This window comes from Agelaius tricolor, unplaced genomic scaffold (assembly GCF_023055355.1).
Source record: "Agelaius tricolor isolate 1412-34295 unplaced genomic scaffold, bAgeTri1.0.p SCAF_11, whole genome shotgun sequence".
Taxonomy (NCBI): domain Eukaryota; kingdom Metazoa; phylum Chordata; class Aves; order Passeriformes; family Icteridae; genus Agelaius; species Agelaius tricolor.
Window position 1 is genome coordinate 4,552,386 of NW_027269271.1, and position 13,960 is coordinate 4,566,345.

At 39.8% G+C, this 13,960-nt stretch overlaps 1 protein-coding gene across 2 annotated transcripts in view; it reads left to right on the forward strand.

The window, feature by feature from the left end:
- COP1 (COP1 E3 ubiquitin ligase) overlaps positions 1-13,960 on the forward strand; it is a 125,802-nt gene that overhangs the window by 36,836 nt on the left and 75,006 nt on the right. For both annotated transcript variants that reach the window (XM_071435895.1, XM_071435896.1), the window contains exon 11: positions 1,651-1,786. In XM_071435895.1, coding sequence (XP_071291996.1) covers positions 1,651-1,786 — 136 coding nt within the window. The remainder of the gene's footprint in view (positions 1-1,650; positions 1,787-13,960) is intronic.

The window sequence follows — 13,960 nt, forward strand, 5'->3', positions numbered from 1 at the left end:
ATAATATTCGGTTTTCCAGGCACACACAGGGAATAAATTATAGGAGGACTGTGTGCTTGATCTCTAAATGAGGGAAATAGGAGGGTAGCAGCTATTTGTCCCTATCACAGTGCTGAAGGAGAAGAGAGTCTTTGAAAAACCCTCACTGATGTTTGTGTTGCTTCTCGAGCTGTTTCCTGTAGTGGTCAGGGGCTGATGATGTTAATTTAGAGCAGCACTTTGTTCATTTTGCACCTTTTCATCCCTCTAACATGGATAATGTATTTGCTAGTACCCCTAAGCATGCTAATTACTAGCCTTCACTGTTCCTTTATATGCTCAAACATTAAACAGTGCAAAAGAGGGACACTTCAAAATGCCTTACAAGTATAGAGATAACAATTTCTGATGGCAAGGAATTACCAGAGTGCAGAAATGATTATTCTCTGTGTTTTCCCATAAGAAATCACAGCTGGATTTTGCTTTTATAAATCAGCCTCTCTTTTTTTCACCCTGGTATTTCCAAGCCTTTCTAATAAATGGATCTTGTTGTTTCCTTATGCTGCTGATAAGGCTGGCTTAACTAGTGGGTGGAATTTAATCTCTGGTGTGTGTATGTGTAAATGTGTGGTTTCTCTGCTGCTGCAGTGGATGCTGAGGTGTGCAGTACCTGTAAACCAGCAGTGTTAGCTGGAGCCCCCCTAAAATGAACTGGTGCAAAAAGAAAGTGAGGGTGGAAACATTAAAGAAAGGATTCTGAGAATTGCTGCAAATTTGGGGCTTCATTATGAAGCCTGAAGGCACTACCTGATGTTTGGCTGTGGATATGTGATCATATTGGGAATCCAGATTTACTTTTCAGGCATTGCTGTAAGTTAGGAATTTTTCCTTATTTACAAAATACTAAAATTTAAAATGGTTTAAATAAAGTTATGTTCCTACCAAGAAAAGTTAGGACTTCTGAGAATTCAGTGAATAACTTTCAACTATCTACAATGCAATTTGCTTTTAACTTTTGCAGTGAACTGTTCCATTTCCCACAGAATATTTATCATCATTATTCAAGCTGGCTCAATTTCACCTTGTCTGTTGAAGGTCATAATTTTCACAAAACTTCTCGTACAGGGAGCCTTCTGGTTTCATGCTTGTCTTCTTTCTCCAGCCCTGAAATGATTCTCCCTTAGCTCTGTTGCTTTTGGAATAACAAGAGAAGTATTTTTTACTAAAAGTATTTTGAATGTAATTGACACCAAATGTAGACATACTGTAACAGAACAGGGAAAGGGGTATACTTTCACCTCTGTTGAAAACTAGACATGTCCTTTGCAGTGCATTTTCATATGCTTAAAAGTTTTCTGTTAATAGTCTATGTGGGCCACAGGCTCTGAATGTGAGTAAAATAAATGAGCTTACAAAATTGTATTTGACTTCTAGGCAGATTCTCAGCACAGTAGGTTCACCCAGCATTGCAGTGGAGAGATTTTATTTGTGTTCTGAAAAGCTCAGAATGCCTTCAGAGAACGCTAGAGATGAGAGAGCCTGATTTTAACCAAGAATCCTCTCCAAATTAATAGCATCACCCAGAGACATAGATCTTGATCTTTTTGTTTGCTGTTGATTTTACCTTCTTACTCTGTTTCTGCCCCCTCCAATGTTGCTGCCTCTTCCTAGATGACAGCAGAACCACCAGCCAGCTGGATGAGTTTCAGGAGTGTCTGTCCAAGTTCACGCGCTACAATTCTGTCCGACCGCTGGCAACGCTGTCCTACGCCAGTGACCTCTACAATGGCTCCAGCATAGTGTCCAGGTAGGGTGCACTGGGTGCTGACCATCTGGGTGTGGGCTGCTGAGGCTGACTGAATAACCCATATTAAGCAAGTTGCTGTTGGTGTATATGCCACAAATATATATTTCCCAAAAATAGTTTTGCCAATGTGTAACTGCGTGTGATGATTTTGTGACTAACATTGATCTGTGAAGGCACTCGGGTACCTCAGTAGTACTTTTGATTCCTTTTGGTATTGATTAAGATCAAATCCAGAACCTTTGAGGTGCAAGTATCAGCAGCTGTTGTACAAAGCCTGTTGTCTTCATGTTGGCTTAGTTGTGTTGTAAGTGATGCAGTTCTAGCATTTTAAAAGCCAACCATCTTGTTTGGTAGTCTTAAGAATCTGTGGTGGTTTTACATTTTGTTGGTCGGTCCAGTCACAATGGCAAATATTAAAAAGCTGAGTTGTTTTTAGCTGTGATTGCTTGAAGTCTTGGGCTTTGGAAGGTGTTTGTAGTGCTGAACACTAACTTACAGCAATGCAACAGTTCTGTTCTTGCCAGCAATTCCTCTGTATCCCAGCTGTGCCGGGAGATCATGTCCTGTGTACTGCTGCTGAAGCTCATCTGAGCCTCCTGTGGACCAAATTTGACACATAGCTGGTGAAATGCCTTTGACTGTCTTTCAACAGAATCATTTTCTTCTAGTTCAGGTCCATGAACCAGCTCCCTTAGGGATCAGGCTATAATAGAGCACATGAAGAGGATGAGAATTGCTGCAGCACTAACCTTAAACTGGTTTCTCCCACCCTGGGGGTTTTGCTTATTTGTGGTAGTTTGTCTTTGGAGCTCCTTGGGGTGGAAAAATGATGGAATATCTTAACTAGGAAATCTTCTCTGCATGGCATATGTACAGGACCTGTTTGAGCTTCTTGCAAGCACATTTCACTGATTTAAATGTTTGTTCACAGCAGTCTCTTGAGAGAAGGAGTAGTATCATCTCTGTTTTATATATGGGGAGAAGGAAATCCAAAGAGACCATACCTGAGGTTTTGGAAAAAACATTATGTTGACAAGATAGATAGATAGATTAAACTTGGGTTTTCTGACTTTTCATCGAGTGCCTTCCAAATGGGCCACACAGAAAGCGACAGGAGAGCTTAAATATTTGTTGAGCAACTCCAAGAAATTTGCACTATTGAAGAAATTGGAGGCATTGTGTGGCACAGATTTTGTTTAAAGCAGCATTGATTCCTTAACTAGTGCAATCTGTAGCAGGAATGTGTAATGTCCGACTTAGGCAGAGGTCAGAGCACAGTAATCAGGAATGTGACGTATCTTTAACCTGCACTGATTGGGTTCACACCAGCTGCAGTGAAATGCAGATGGGAATCTCACTGCAATGGAGACAAACTTTCTCAACTACCAGTTCAGCATGGATTGGATTTTGCTCCTTTGCCCTTTCTTCTCCTTGGCATTCTGCAAGAGCAGCATTTTTGTGGTATTTGCTTAGAAAATGCTGGAAGGACAGTAAATCACACTCATGTTTGAAGGCATTCTAATTCTTGGGTGAAATACAAGTTTGAAAAATGTTTATTACTGTCATAATGAAGTTACAGTGAAGCCTCTTCAAGCCAGTCTTAGAATTGGTAATTAAATGCATTTTACTGAAAAGTAACTGGGTTTTCAAGTCAGTGTTCTCCCCTGCTCATGCTTTTTATTGATCAAAGCATTTGAGAAATTTTAGAGGTTTTAGTGTGTAGGCTAAGACAGCTCACATCTGAGCATGTCCTTAAGTGCTTTGGTACAGCAGCTTTGCTGAATGTGCTGCTGCCATTGTTCTTGTTGGCTATTCTTGTTCTTCTGGCTATTCAAACAGTTCCTGTAAATCAGGATTTGTTAATCAAGAATTTACACTTAATATGTGTTGGCCAATGCAGGCTAGTGTTCACCTTTTTTTTTTTAATTTAAACTGATATAGTCTCAAGTTGAGAGAGTCTGTGAAACTAAATCAGAGCAGCTTTTAGGCATTCACACATGAGCCAAATTAAGGTACTTAAAAAGTGAAATAATGCTTTTGAAGTGCTGTGAAAAGTTTTATTGTTTATTTGGAACACTACACTGATTTTTAAATGTTTTCCTGGGCATGCACTAGGAACCAGTGATGAAATGGCAGAAGGTTAAGTCTTGGTGTTTAGCTGTTGAGACAAATGGATTTAAATACAGAGTTAATACAAGACTAACACATAAGAAGTCTTCATAAAATTCTTAGGCAGTATTTTAAAGGGATATTTTAAGTATACTTCAATATACAAATAAAACTGACCAGAAGTTAAATTTCCTTTTTTTTTTTTTTTTTAATAAGTTGCTGTTACAGATAGACAAAATACAAGAGGTTTGGTTTGGTTGCTCTAACCCTACATAAAGTTCACAGATGACTCCAAAAGATCTGCTGACATAAACAATTTATTTTTTTTAATAAGATGTATTACCTTTAGGTTCACAAAGGAGAAGGATGTAAATAATCCTTATCTGCAAAACACTGATGTTTAGAAGTGAAATAAAATTGGGTTTATGCTAACAGGGTGAAAAGTGTAATTAAAGACTGTGTACAAATAGGCTGAAAAAACTGGAACTGGGCAGCAGCAATACCCTCCTGAGAGCCTTGTGGTAGGAATGTTAATGGATTCTGAACTTAACTGTGGACTAATAAAGAACTGTAAACATATGTATGTTGTGTTACTAAAACAAATCTGATTAAATGTTTAGGAATGCTCCAGTTGCCTTTTAGAAAGAGGAAGCAAAGAAGGAAAATTTCAACCCTTTGTCCTTTTTCCCTTATTTTCTTCAAGAAAAACCAGATTATGAAGAAGAATGTTCAGGGAAAGCACATTTGAGGCTTTGCTGTTGCAGGTTACTGAGTTTGGCTGTAACATCAAGGGGGACTTGAGCACGCTTGCAGTATGAATGTGCAAATATCTCAGCATGCTAAATGGCTTTTTAATACACTCACTTCTCTTAAGTACAAAGTATTTACAGTTTTCACAAGTATATTAAATTTTGTTAGAATTGGGCCAAGGAATAAATTTTCCATTTATTATTCCCCCAGACAGAGCAGTTGTCAGAGCTTAACTTTCCTTCTCTCTGCTGGCAGTGGCAATAAATGTAAAGTCTTTCTTTTAAAGATGAGTCTGTAAACTGCTGCGTTAGCATTACAATGATTTATGGAGAAAATTGCTTTACCACTGTCAGGGGCCTTCAGAGAATAATGTGGCAGTCTTTCATATTTGAGAAAAAGAACAGGAAAATCCAAGAAATGTACCACAATGAGGTGTCTCTCAGAAGCCTGGGTATGAGAAAGCTGGTTGTCCCTGCTCCATGATTCCCAGCTTTGGGAACATGAGTAAACGCTAAGGTTTGGGGGCTTTGTGCGGGTTTTTGTCATTGCCTGACTTCAAATTGTTCTAGATTAGTTTACTATTTCTCTGAAAGATCTTAAAGTGACTTTGAAAACATTTTGGATAGGTGACACTAGCTATCTAAATCTAAAGGCTTTCTCACTAGCTAAAGGCTCAGTGATTTACAGAGGGGGAAATAAACAACTTGTGGTTTTGGCTGGAGAAGCCTTGGTCAACTCATCTGTTGAATCATGATCCAGTGTTCAAAAACTTCATCTTACCTTTAGTGTCCATTTTATTTTTTCCATTGCTTGCTCATTGTTCCATTGCTTCTTAGGAATGAGATGTGAAGAGGTATCTCTTAGCATCCAAACAGTATGATTTTCTGTTTCAAGATGGCATTTTTGTTTGAGTTCACCTTTTCAGTAACATGACCTGAAATCCTTTCTTCAAAGGTGAGCTTAAAAGAAAAAAATCCATTATGAGTGAGTTTTTAATGTATTCATTGAACTGTTTGATTTTTCTGTTGCCCTTTTTACTTTGGACTACAATTATTTGTCCATATAAATTCTCAGAGCCAAACTTTAACAAGATACTTTTTAGTTCTGAATCTACCATAACAAGCTTTATTTTTTTTTTATAAATGCTTGGGCTGCCTGGGATTAGATGAGCCATTTTATTAAGTTTGGGACCAGCAATGCTTCTTTATCTTGCAGGTAAAGATAAATGAATGAAATGGAAGTGGGTTTACCCTTTACAGGATTATGTTTGAGTGTAGTAGATGCTGTTCCTTAAGAAGTGAGGAAAGCTGGATTTTACTTATAGCCTGTTAAATAAACCATTTTTTAAATGGAGTCTTTATTTACAAGTGGCAGCTCAAAACTGGACAAATCCATCTTATTTGAACTGTTCCCAAAAGTAGAAGGGAGCAAGAAATGTTTGGATAAGGAGACTTAAATTGCAGAATTACCAAGGAAACTTGAAGTATAATTCCCTAAACTTACTTGAAGTTTGTGCTTCTCCCATGGTTCTCTTACTTTCCTTCATCTGAAGTTCTGGCCTGTAGATCAGACATTGTCTGGGGCTGAAATGGAATTTTTATTTAATTAAAGCTGAGTGAAGTACAGAGCCTTTCCCTTACTTTCCCATCTTTCTCTGGAGTGCTGAACTGATATATTTCCTAGTACATGATTGTGGTCTGGGTCCCTTGAGCAGAAGCTAAATGTGACTTGTACCCAGCAAAAGGGTTATGCAGGGGTCAGTGCTGATCTCTGAATTCAGAGTTCAGGGACACTCTGCCCTGGAACACAGCCCTCCAAGTCCCAGGATGGGCTGCTGGTACCAAGGACTGACACCAGAAAAGAGCTTTTAGAGGCTTCTATCTCCAGTCTTGACCTGCAGAGTAAACCTTCTGCTGACCACAGTGATGCTGCACAGAGAAGTTTTTTCTTTCATCAACATAAGAGCTAAAACTTAACTTGAAATTGGGAGGTTAATGAATGGAAGTGGCATGGCTGCCAGTGGGACCTCATTTTTTTCCTACTAATTTCAGACAATTTGGCAGTAGGAAGATCTTTTTCTCATTAAGCTCTCTTAGTACTTGAAACCTGTCTTCATCTGCAGACAATTAGATGAGAATTTTTAGTTGAATTTCAACTTTATGAATTTTCATAAATGATCTGTTAAAAGTATTGAGCAATCTTTTGATTAATTTGGGAACTGGCTTTTAAACAAAATGTTTTAAATAGTGATTGTTCTTCAGGATTTTTCTTTCAATATCTTGAAGGATCTATATGCAGTTTATGCAAGGATCACACCTGAGCAACCTGGTGTGATCAGAGCTTCCCCTGCTCTGGCCAGGATATTGGACTAGAGACCTCAGAGGCTTGGAACTGTACTTGTGATAAAGGTACATGACCAGAGCATTAGAAATTTTACTTTTTGCCCTCACTTTCTACTGAGCATTTCCCTCTGGCCTTAGGTTTTAAGAAGAATTTAAGGAGGAACTCTCTGTGTGGCTTTAACATGTGTAGTGCAAAGTATATTTCACTTCCTACAAACTTCATGATCACTACTTACAATTTCAACAGGATTGTATTTATTGGATTTAAGACTGCTTTTCTTTTGAAGAGAAGTTTTCCTGAAAGTGCAGGAACTCACAATGGATGCTGTAGTGTCAGAAATGTACTTTGAGAAATCAATATTCAGGTAGGAGGATGGTACTGATGCCTTTTTCAACCTAGAGATGAAACAACACATGCTTTCAATATAATATAGAAGGTAATATAAAAGTGGATCTTTATTTTGAGGCCTCCAGGGGTAGTCATGGAGAATATCCCCAAAGCCTGTCCACATGGGGCGAATACAGTTTTTATAAATTTAACAAATTAGCATAATTGACAAAAAAGCAGTTAGGAGGACAGGTGGTGGTGCAATTCCCCTCTAGGTCAAGCCTCTTCTCTGGACCACCCCCCCTTAGTACTGGCTGTACTTTATGAAAATGTATCTTGAAGAGTTCTTCTCAACACTGATAACCAGGAAGAACTAAGATACTATAGGGGCCCTGGAATTTGTTTTATCTTTCTGCCTATGGAAAGGGCATGGAAAATTACTGGAAAACTAGCCACTAATGCAATAGTCTCCAGAGCTGCAAATATATGTGCAAAGAATACGGAGAAAAAGGGATATAGGAAAATAAGCAAAAACAAAATGGCATCATTACCAAATGAAATTGCCTTGCATCATTGCATCCACCCCTCTTGATTGCTCAGGATGAAAATCTTTTCAGTGAGGCTGGAGGTAGCTGCCCTTCTGTTTGTGGTGATGTTAATGTGGTAATGGGTGTCATCTGGCAGCAGTGCTGTGTCTTGGCCTCAAGAACTGGACAGGCAAGCCACAAAAAGCTGTGCTTCCAGCATCTTAGACACACAGTTCACATTCTGACAGTGTTTGTAAAAGTCAAAGATGGATTTCATTTAATCCCCCCCAATTTTATAGCTTTCATTTGGCATTGAGTGTTGATACAGTGAATTCTTGTTTCTCCATAAAGACAAAAACCTCATTAATAGAACATGGATTTCTGTATCTTATTACAGTATTCTTTTTAATTTTCTAGCCATATTTGTTGTAAATGCCTGATTTTTTTTAAGAGCTAATGATCTGAAAAGTATTAGCATGCCTTTGGATTTTTTTTTGTTTGTTCCTGGCCAACTAGAGACGTTAGCCTGTTAAATGGTGGGTAGTTGAGCAATATAATAAGAGTGTGTTAAAGCATCAAAGATGTATGGTGTGGGCTTAAACGATTCTGAGAATAAACCTTCCAAGCAGCTCAGCCTGGAGAAGAGGCTTGAGCTCATGCTTATTAATATATCATCGTTTCCATTAATAAATACAGTTTCTGAGGCATGTTTGGGATTTATGTGCTGCATAGTTGTTTCATAGAATAAGGTAATAAATTAACACAGAACAAGCTATGAAGTGATGTTTGTTTTCATGGGATTACATAAAGTGTGTGCATACATTTGTGCAAGTGAAGTCAGAACAACTTCTCTGTGAGACTGTGGAATTAGGGGTATACATAAATCATGTTTAGAAAAAGTAAAAGAGAATAGCATTCAAAATACTGATGAAATAAGATTCAAAGTGCCATCAAAACAAATCTCATTAAACACTTATGTCAGTTGGATGAGAAATGCTTCAAATGATGCTTTAACCTTGTTCTGTCATTACCAGGCAGTAGGAATATTGCAGTTAATTGCTCAAGCCCATCCTCTGGCTGCTTGGGAAAGGCTCATCTGTGGTGTATGGATTTGAGGTTTAGGAAGGCTGGTGCCCTGACTCATGGTGCCTGTTGGATTGAGCTGAGTTGTCTAAAGAGATTACTGTCTCCAGCTGTCCCTCCTGATTCTCTGCAGGGTGTCTGGCAGAAGAACTGGTGGCAGTGTCAGGAAAAGGCAGAGGCTTGAGTTATTGGAGTGCTAGGCTTGGGGTGGTGATTTGTCCTGTGAAATGGGACAAAATGGCAGTGTGGTCAGCTGGACACAAACATCCTCAGCTGCTGCTGCCAAATCATGGAGGAAGCGTGAATTGGAGCCTACAGACAGAGTGCACTGTTTAAAGTCCTAGTATTGATGGAGATCTCACTTTCAGATCTATTTGTTCCCCTGCCTCATCAGCTCTGTCAGCTGTTGCTGTGCTCAGTTTTAAAGAAACAAAATCCTTGTTGGTGTAGTAACAAAAGGGTGGCTTGGAAACAAGCTTTTGAATGGCACTTCAGTGCTTGTCACAACTGAGTTCCTTCCTACTTAATAGTGTAATCTTGATAAGATGGTGCTGTTGTTCAGACCACCTTGCAGGCTGTCATGGAGCAGGGTTTCCTCTCTAAAGCCTCAGCTTGGGTAGAGGCTGCTATATTCTGTTCCAGCTGAACATGAAGAATTTGTTTCTTGTGCAGTGATGGTGCACTGGCAGATTGCCCAGAGAGGGTGTGGAGTCTCCTGAGATATTCCAGAACCATCTGGATGCAAGCCTGTGCCATGTGCTCTGGGATGATCCTGCTGGAGAAGGGAGGTGGGAGCAGATGACCCACTGTGGTGGATTCCAGCCTTATCCATTCAGTGATTCTGTACTGGAAACACTTCCCAAACTTGAAGGCAGATGAGAATGTTTGGATTGTTGTAACCTCTTCCACCTTAATGTTTGAAAATGTTGACTCTGTGCCATGGCTGCTGCCAGCTGTTCATAACCCACTGTGTACCAGCCCAGCTGGGTGAAATGGTACCTCCTGGATTTCAAATACAGATATAGGTTACCCAAAATACTGCAGCAGGCAGACTGATCATTTGGCTTGAATTTTAAATAGTGTCATAAGGAACTCTCTGCGTTTAACTGTTGGCATTTTTAGTTAAATTTCTCCTGCTCCAGGAAATTATTTAAAATGGTGTTTGTGGAAAAACTGAATCTAATCCTCATTAAGTTGCAGGGTAGTCGTTTGCAGCAGCTTTGGCTCATTGTACTTCTGTGGATCTGGCATAGCAGCCCTGGCATTGTCGTCATCTTCTGTTCAACATGCAGAAGAGCATCGCCCAGCAGGAAAGTGGCTTTTTATCAATACGCTTTTTATTTGGTGGCTTGCAGAATTCAGCAGTTCCCTATAGGTTTTCTCATCATTAGTGTTAATTAAGCCAAGTTCCCCTAATGCATGTATGGGAAAAAAACCTTATGCAGCAGAAGAGACTGTCTCTAGCTATAATTTTATAGCCAAGACAGGGACTCTGCTGTGGCTTTCTGGGATATTTTGGGTTGTATTTAGAGGAGATTAGGTTCATGGTAACTTCTTTGCAAAGTAGAGAGGAGCATGGTTCTGAAAACTGAGCTAATGCAAGGAGCCCAATTAATCTCACAGCATACTATATGCTCTCATTGGGTTTGAAAAAAGAACGACTCCGTTTTATCTAGAGATGACAAAGCATAAAAGTCACTCTGTTGGGTTTGATTTCCGAGCTGTGAGATGGATCTGAGCCCACCAAATCTCCTCGATTCAGGTTTAATATTCTCCTTTAAACAAGCTCTTTATGAAACAGGAGTATTATGAAGTGGTCTCTGTTAGAACTGATGGCATTTCATTACACTTAAAAGGATTTTTATAAGCAAGAAGTGGGCCTGGAACTAGGTCTAATGACATTACTTTGTTAATGTGGTACCTTTTTATGCCTTTCTTCAAACAGAGCAGAACAGCCCTCCAGGCTACTGTGCCTGTAAGAGAGATCCTGAGAGTGTGAGTGCAGCATGGCTGTGCAATGATATCTTTCCAAGGGAGCCCAGAGCTGAGGACTGTCCTTCCCTGTGCAGTGCAGGCTTTGCTGGGCTGATGCAGCAGCCTTCCCAGCCTGTTTCCCAGATGGTGGGGGAAGGTTAATTAACACACAGAGCTGACTTTCTAGTCTCTGGTTTTTGTGCTTCAAACAGGGGTTTGATTAGGGGTAACATTCTCATTGGATGTTTGGAGCCCGGAGGAGGAGAGGAGATGGGAAGGGTACCCTGGGTGCATTCAGTGGAGCCACTGGAGCTGGGATATTCCAAGCAATTCCAAAGAATAGCATCAGTCTGAAATAACTTAGGGTCCTCTGTCCCACAGTGTTTATTAGACATCCATTACACTTGAATCTGATCTACTGAGAGTAGCTAAGATGACTTCACCTTGATCAAAGGACAAATCTGGCAAATTTCTGGTGGTCTGGGGGTCACATCTAACCTAAGGTAACGTGATTCTTCAGGATAAAATTGTTTGCTGTCTGATAGAATGACTTTGAGTGATGATCTCATTTATACATTTAACTTATCTATCCAAATAACAGTGTACAGAGAATCAGGGTTTAAGTGGTCCTTTCTGACTAGAGATAGCAACAACCTGTCTGGGATCATGACATGCTTGCTCAGTTTATATTTTAGAAAACATTTGGCAGCCTGGGAGTTTGAATCAAGAAATATGTTCTGCAGTGGTGCTCTGTCCTTGTCCCTATGGCACAGATTAAGGAGACTCAGAAATGAAAGCAGTGACCTTACTTAGGTGGTGGTGCTCTGGAGTAAGGAGTAACTAATGGAATTGCTGCTTTATTACAGGGAAAAACCTCAGTGGTTTATTTCATCCACTCACAGCTTTAGCAAAACCAGCTTTTGGTACTGAAACTTCATATCCTTAGTTTCAGTAGCTTTTGTTTTTATCTGTGACAAAATGTAGGCTTTGAGCTGATAGAACACAAAGTCTGAGTGCTTTACTGCAGCTTCCTATGCCTGAATATAGCTTTGTTTTTAAAAAACCATGTTAGTATGCTAGTAGTGCATACTTAGTGACACTAATTACCTTACTTAATTACTTAAAATATCAGTCTGTTATAAGCAGTCTCTCAGGTGTGTGATATTAATACCAATTTCTGTATTGGCCCCGGGTGCTTAACAGTCTACAGTGGTGCCCACAGTGTTGGATTGTAACCTAAATATCTAATCTTTGGCTTTGGTGCCTCAAAATGAGCATTGGAAAGAGATAGCCAGGCTTGGGATTGTTAGGAGTGACAGGACATGCCTTGGAGGCCATGCAGTGGAAGCAGAGTAAGAAATACTTTAAGAAATATAAGTGAAGGACAAAAATTGCTGCTAGCATCTCTCATTCTTCTCACCAATTAAGTCCCAACAATATATTCATGTTGTCATTAAATATGGAATTCCACAGCAAGACAGGAGTTGATGTTAGAGATACAGAAATAGAAACAGCACTAGGCTGGGGAGAAACAGAATTGAAAGGCTTTGGTACATCCAGAAAGGACAGTATGTCTGTATGTGTGTCTCTATTTATATATCTATATAGATATATACAGCTCCATGAGAGGGACTGAATCATCTACTTTGTAGAAATGGCAACTCCTACAGGCACAGATCTTGGTAAGGAGTCAGGGCTGAGGCATTTTCGATGACAGTGGCAATTATAGGCTGTGTATGGGAAGGGGAGAGGAGCAGTTGGCTGAAGACCTTTACCTGTAACTGGTGGGGCATTAAAGGCAAATGCACTTAGATACCTTCTCCCTACCTTCTCCTGTTTTCAGGCAGTGGGTACAGTGCATCCCTGTTAATATCTGCTATGACCCAGCTGGACATGGATTTCTGTTGTTGCCAGGAGTTACCACCTGAAACGTGTGTGTGCTTCTTACAAAGTGTAACTGGGAGGGAGGAAACCCTCCTCTGTCCCAAATCAAATCTTCTGGCCAGTGCCTCCTAGCTGTAGTGTGACTTGTTGAACACCAGTCTTGCTGTTGCCTTGTTCATAACCCTTTTGGGGAGGCAGCTGCTCCATTCCTTTAATCAATTTAGTTGCCCATCTGTATGCATTCCCTAACTCCAGCGCATCCTCCGGGGATGTGGAGAACAACTGCACACACCAGCAGGATGCAAATGTACCAAGGCTCTACACAATGGCAGAGCTGCTAAATACTCCTGCTTTACTCTCTCCCTGCTGCTCTATCCTCAACACCGAAGCAGGCTTCCAGGCATGTTTCAGAAGCAATTTATTTCATAATTCTATTTGTTAGCTATGAGTGTTCTCCAAGGTCACGGGCTTTGCCATTAAAATAAAGCAACTGATTTATAATCTCACAGATTGGGAATTAAGATAAGCAGTGGAGAAACCAGAACCCTTGAGGATGTGCTTACTTTCTAGCAGCTCTTAGTGATATTTCCATAAGATGTTGGTTGTCAACTTCTTAGGAGAAAGAAAGCAGTGATTTGGGAATGAGAGGATGTCTCTCTTCTATTTTCCCTAAAACAAAACTGTCAGATCCTTTCAATTTGATTTCTGTAAGTAATTCTGTGGCATGTTTATAAAGCTCTTTCAAGTATCCAGCAGTTCATATGTCCCCAAAAGATTCTTTATAGAAATTTGGTTAGTCTTGGTTGGTCAGAAATGTGGAATTTGAAAATAGGCTGAACAAAAAGGAGCAATTGATAACTGTTTTTAACAAGTACATCTTTGAGGAGCAAGGACCACTGCTGGTCCAGAAGATAATTTCACTGGAGGTTTTAATTATTTTGTATTATTCTATTGCATGTTATTGTGCTAATGAGAAATTCACTTGGACTGTGGAAATGTATCACCTGCAAAGCAGAATGTTGTCTTTCTGAGCTGGCTCTGTTGAGTCTTTTGACAAGACAAAACAAAACTTCAATTCTCCAGTGAATTTTCATATAGATAAGCTTGTGTATAAGCAAGAGCTTACATTGACACAAAGACTTCAAGCAGCAGGTGACAGGAGTACCCACGAGCCAGT